Here is a 6,484-nt window from a genome sequence, read left to right as displayed (position 1 = left end):
GCTAATGGCATCTGCAGTAGCAAGAATAAAACAAAATAGGTCCTTTGCCTGAACTGTGTAAATTACATGCTGCGTGAGTTATGCCTGCGTTCTATGTTCACGATATTTTCAGCTTTTCAAAGCGTAGATAATGTTTTTGGTACCGCCAGACGATTTTACTGGGTATTCGAGAGACAACCCAAGTAAAGTAAAATCGTCTGGCTAATGCAAAGTGTCAGACGCCATTGTTGTGAAGCATTTTACTTAGCATATTCAATTCAGTGGCTTCCTTTTGTGTGTGTGTGTGTGTGTGTGTGTGTGTGTGTGTGTGTGTGTGTGTGTGTGTGTGTGTGTGTGTGTGTGTGTGTGTGTGTGTGTGTGTGTGTGTGTGTGTGTGTGTGTGTGTGTGTGTGTGTGTGTGTGTGTGTGTGTGTGTCTTGCTACCAACAACCGACTTTCTTCATCTTAGGGGATACCTCCGCGGTAAGATGATGTAGACTGTCTGTCTGTCTCAGGCCGTTCCATAACACTATCTCGTCAGGCAATAACAGTGATGAAACAGAGTAACACACATTTTTTATCCTGGTAATGTACGAGGATGACTTTAATGTCACAAGATTTCGCTTTAATGTTGGTGGTATGTTGTGTGAATGTAGTTTGTGTATTTTTTTCATGTATGGTAAAGGTACCATTATATATATATATATATATATATATATATATATATATATATATATATATATATATATATATATATATATATATATATATATATTTTGTGGTAGGTGCGGACGCTCACCATCCACTCACTCAATGTAGTGCTACTCTCGGGTGTCTGCCCTGTCCTCTCCTCCATCCTTCTTTCCTTCCATCCTTCATTCTCTCCTCGTCTTTCTGCCTGCGGGTGACTTCACACTCCCTCTTCTGTCTTTCATTCCTTCATTCTTTCCTCTTCCTTCTGCCCGTGGGTGACTCTACACTGAGTGACAAGCCAAATGGTTTCCCGTACACCAAGAAACCTTTACTACGCTGGGTGGCAACCATATAACCAAATTTTGGCGCCTGGTGGTTTAGTGGGTAATTATTGTGCTCCAATCGGATTGAGCCTGTGAAGGTTTATATCCAAGGGATGGTTGGGGTTCATTGCTCACGTAATGCCACTCAGGGATGAGTGAGGCTGGTCACTCATCTTAAATGTCAGGACCAACAGCCTAGCCCCGGGCTCCTACGCTCCTCATGGGGCAACGTAGGATTGGATGATGGATGGATGGATGGATGGATATATATATATATATATATATATATATATATATATATATATATATATATATATATATATATATATATATGAATAATCGTAGCACTTTAGACATCAGCCCATACACACACGTGAATGTACTTCCAACAAACAAGAACACCACAACATGCATTCATGAGATGGACCAGCGTTACCTTAAAATACTGTTAGGTATATTTTACCTAAATAAACTTTACTTAAATAATTTAAAGGTAACGTTATTTTTAATTGCATATCTTTAATTGCTAAATATATATAATTTCAAACTAATACACAAATAGTGTACACGCAGTTCCATCTTATGTATATATGTTGTGGAGTTCTCGTATGTTGGAGGTAAGTACTCTACATTCGCCTGTGTGTATGGACTTATGTATTAAATGGTACAGTTCGCACACTTTTTTGTATATCTCCCAAGACAAAATATATAGATAGATAGATAGATATGTATATATATATATATATATATATATATATATATATATATATATATATATATATATATATATGTATGTATATATATATATATATATATATATATATATATATATATATATATATATATATATATATATATATATACTGGTACCGCATATATTTTTGGTAAATGTGCGTTTTACATTCAGCCGCAGAAATACCTTACCAATTCAACTGCTATTACTCCAGTTTGTCTTGTTTATTTTTCTATGTTCACTGTGGTAAACAATTGTTTTCTGTTGTCTTCTTTCCTCCTCGTGTGTTGTGTCCCTTATGTCTCATCGACGTTTGTAATGGCGGACTTGCTAAAACTTGCTCGAATCTTGGTTATGTTAGGATAGGTTACGTTTAACTGTTGGGTTGGGTTAGGATAAATTGCTAGGTCAGGTTAGGTTAGGTTAAAATGAAAGGTTAGGAAGAGGTACTAATAGGCGATCGGGACGTACGCTGGAAGTGTCCACTATTGATCCTGAGAAACAGTTGATACAGCGCAAGGATCATGACTAAAAACAATAGCAGGAGAAATATAAAGTGGAACGTTCATTTACCTGCCAAAAACAACCAGAAAAATATAAAAGACTATCAGGAAGAAGAACTGATTTGGTATGATGCTTCTGCAACTTAAGGTAAAGAGTGTGTTTACCATTTACAGTGTGTGTGTGTGTGTGTGTGTGTGTGCGCATTATCTAAAAGGACACCTAGATTCCGTTACACTGTCGTCCGTCTGTCCATTCCTGTATGCCGAGATATTCAGTCTCCTGCTGTCCCTCACCGTGTCCATCAGTGAGGTCACCCCGTGATTTAGACGACCAAGAGACTGAGGTACAAGGTGAATGAACCCAAATAACAGGCGCATCATCCAGTACCTGATTAAATGTTGGAAGGTGATGCGCTTCATCACATTTGGTATGGGGACATCGATGGTGTAGGCGAGGTAGCATAGCATAGAGGGGTAGGAAATAGTATGCAGGACGTACCCAATTCCGTTGATCAGGACGCTTGCCATGTGTTCGTAATCCCAGCCGGCCGTGGCCAAGCCAGGGATGCCAAAGCGTTGCTCAAATTCAATGCACAATGCTCTCACTTCTTTGACAGAGCCGACACAGAAATTATACTTGTCCTCGATCCCCAAGAGCCAGCCAAGACCTCGCCAGAAGTGTAACAGACCCTCAAAATCTTCCTCAGTTGCAGATGCAGCGCCAAGCTTCTCTGGATGGGCCAGAATAAGACCCATAAATGTGTACTGGGTTACACTCATATCGAACTGATTCAAGAAGGTCATCGTAATATCCAATTCTGGGAGGGTTGAGTCTGCTGCCGCACTAAAATCTAAAGATATGGATGGATGCAGAGGATCACTGGGTTCTTCATGTCCTTTATCCCTGACACTCATGGCTCGAACATTTTCATAGTCCTTGTTATTGATATTGCTTGCGACCCGAGCATGAGTTTTACGTACAGACATGATATCCTTGTGAGCAGGGTCTTCAGGGTCCCAAACATCACCCTTATACCATGTGATCAAGTGCAAGAAGGTAGACATGTAGCGACGGAGGGCCTTGTATGGAGTATCTGATCGCCCTGTATATATGAGTGGCTGTAAGCCGTGCTTTATGGACATCATCATCACCAGGCTCAGCAGGTCAGAGAAACTAAGGCAGAACAGGTAGCGGTGGTAAAACTCCCTCCCACGATCGAACAGTTTGCGATCCAGCCAGTCAGGCGGTTCAGTAGAGTTACCAGAGTCTCCAGGCTCTGTTATACCCTCTAGCAGCTGCAGGAGTCTAGGTGAGGCTCCAGGGAAGTTTATTGGACATGTATGAGAGTTTGAGGTGAACACTGATGTAGATAAGGATGATTTATGAGGACCAGATGACGCAAGATCTGAAGCAGGTTGATTATCTGTATATGCGTGACATGAGGTAAGTGAGATATTCTGATGAAGATCGGGTGTGGGAGAAATAACGAGAGCTGTGGCAGGTGAGGGGTTGAGGTGAGGTGTACGTGAAGGAGATGGAGGAGGTGAAGAGGTTCGGCTTGAGCTGGGTGAAGGAGAGTTGTCTTGTGTAGATGAGGCACGCTTGAGGGATGGTGGTGACATGGGTGGTGATGGGGGAAGGCTGTGGGTGGGTGAGGGAGATGAAGCTTGGAATCGTCGGTGAAGGCACGAAGCTGAGTCTAAATTCAGGGAATTGCCCATATCACTATTAAGTGAGTGCTCGCAATGGTGATGTCTGGCTCTCACAAAATCACACGAGGTCGAAAGGTTATCCTGAAGATTACCTGCGTTGGACGAATGAGATAATGCTGCAGAGTGAAGTGTGTGTGAGGGAGAGGAGGGAGGTGAGCGAGACAAAGTGGGTGAATGAACATGGTGAGGAGTGCGTGAGGTAAGAAAGACAGGTGAGGGAGGTGAGGTGAGTGAATAAACAGGGTGTGGAGTATGTGATGGAGATGAGGCAGGTGAAGGTGGCAAGGTGGGATTGGGAGAACGGGCAAGGTGGTGGGTGTGTACAGGTGAAGGGTGGGGTGATGGGTGGTGGTGGTCGCTGGGTAAGATGCTTGAGTTGTCACTTTCTCCAAGACTCATCGTGGGATCCTCAACTCTCTGGCTGTCACCTCCTTCAGTCATGCCACCTGAAAATGACAAAACAAATTACAAAAAGGAAAATAAGGCAACAATGATAATGATTTTGATGACGATAATGATGATACTGATGATGATGATGATGATGATGATGTTATTAGAGTGCAATGAAATGCTTGCCTGTGGCTGATGAAGTTCAGTCATGTTTAATCGCTACAGTATCGGTATGTCATTCATATACTGTTCTTGCATTTCCAGACGGTTGTACTGTATTCAGCTTGGAGAGACGTCTGGTAATGAAAGGGATAAACTTATTAGTGCGTTTGTATAAAGAGGCTTGTTCTCGTTGTGTTATGAAACTTTCTAGCATCTCTTTCTTACCAAATAACTTCTAAATCTGGCACGCTGAGATTCATTTATTGTAGCTATGCCAACTGTATCTATAATAACAAGACATACGCAACAGACGATGCAATAATGATGCAATAATCAAGCTGAATCGCTATGGAAGGATGACAAAAAATTATAACGGATGAAAATACAGTCTTAGGTGTATGTGCTTCTGCTTCAGCCTGCGTGTAAGCAAGGTATAGTCGGTGTGTTATCATCTGCCGGAACTGGGCGACTAATATAACCTGAATACTATCACGGCTGCATGAACTTCAATAAGCATTAGTTATGAGGCAGGAAGGAGCCCCCAGTCTGACTACACATCGTTATCAACAGAACCGAAACAGGCTGGAGATATTTGTCAGGTGAAAAAAAAAAAAAATCGACTACAGCATGACGCAGGTAAATGTACCCAAGTGGATATACGGGTGAATGTGTGTCTAAATACAGATGTGTGAAGCGTGAATAAGTATTTATGTGTCTCAACGTACTGTAAGACAATTTGAATATGTATCGTACTATACTAGAGAGAGAGAGAGAGAGAGAGAGAGAGAGAGAGAGAGAGAGAGAGAGAGAGAGAGAGAGAGAGAGAGAGAGAGAGAGAGAGAGAGAGAGAGAGAGAGAGAGAGTGAGAGAGAGAGAGAGAGAGAGAGAGAGAGAGAGAGACAGAGAGAGAGAGAGAGAGAGAGAGAGAGAGAGAGAGAGAGAGAGAGAGAGTCCGTTCTCGTACCTAACGCACCTAACCAAGAACACAACCAGTCACCTCATGACCAACTACAACTGCAAAACTGGTATCTCTTAATTTCAAAGCTTACCATCTATTTCACTGGCCTCGTTCATACTTCACACGCATCACTTGGTATCGTTTATAAAGAGGCGATAACTCAGTGTTGTTTGGGGAGGGGAGGGGTGAAAGGTACGGTTGCGGTTGCGAAGGGTTATTACAATGTAGAGTGAGGTCAGGAGAAAGTGAACGCATCGGTCACTGACTCTCTCTCTCTCTCTCTCTCTCTCTCTCTCTCATAGCCTAGTCCAGTTTCCTCTCTGTCTGTCTGTCTCTCTCTCATTTCCCAAATCTCATCATATTACCAGTGGTTCCTGATTCCGGGAGATTTTTACCTCTTCAGTACTGTGATCTTTTTCGTGTATTTTTGTCACTACCAGACTTTATTTCGCCCAGTAAAGTCCCATAGTTGTGTCTGATAACGAAGGATTTCAGTTCTAACCTCTCCAATTCGGAGTCACTCATAACGTGAATAACGTAGTAGGGAGACGACAAGAACAATGAATATAATTAATTGATAAAGCGACGACGCCTTCTGTACTTTCTTCTTGCCACCGCCGATTTCTTATAGTGAAGGGGGTAACTGAAGGCTGTGTATCCTTAAGCTGTCAGTGTTTGTGGTACCGGTATGGCAGAGTGAGGTATGGCGGTGTGAGCTGTTGGCCTGTGTGAGGTGGGGTACGCAAGAATTCCGAATCGGAGCTACTAGTGCCATTTGTTGTCTGTTTTTTGCTATGAAATATCTATCAAATATTTTCCTTATCACGTAATGGCTTTAACTTGTTGGATTTTAGTAATTTCGTCGCATATTTGGTCTTTTATTTTCAGTCACGGAGTCTGGGATATAGGTAAGAGTGAAATTTGGAGTTTTTCATCAGTGAGCACTGATCATTTTTTTTTTTTTTTTTTTTTTTTTTTTGCCTATCGACCATTGAGGCCGGAGCCTCTGGTCATTAAGGCAAATATATAT

General features: G+C 41.9%; 1 protein-coding gene across 1 annotated transcript; it reads right to left on the bottom strand.

Annotated features, from left to right (window-relative positions):
• Positions 1-2,435: 2,435 nt before the first annotated feature.
• On the bottom strand, positions 2,436-3,953 carry LOC145401987 (uncharacterized). Its single transcript, XM_080274089.1, has one exon. It carries the CDS (start codon positions 3,951-3,953, stop codon positions 2,436-2,438), a length of 1,518 nt encoding a protein of 505 aa, XP_080130215.1.
• Between the last annotated feature and the right edge of the window lie 2,531 nt (positions 3,954-6,484).

This window comes from Coenobita brevimanus, chromosome 57 (assembly GCF_032717465.1).
Source record: "Coenobita brevimanus isolate Jiangsu-jjx chromosome 57, ASM3271746v2, whole genome shotgun sequence".
In the NCBI taxonomy this organism is placed as follows: Eukaryota; Metazoa; Arthropoda; class Malacostraca; order Decapoda; family Coenobitidae; genus Coenobita; species Coenobita brevimanus.
The sequence above is the reverse complement of the archived record's forward strand: the minus strand, read 5'-3'. Positions and strand labels throughout refer to the sequence as shown.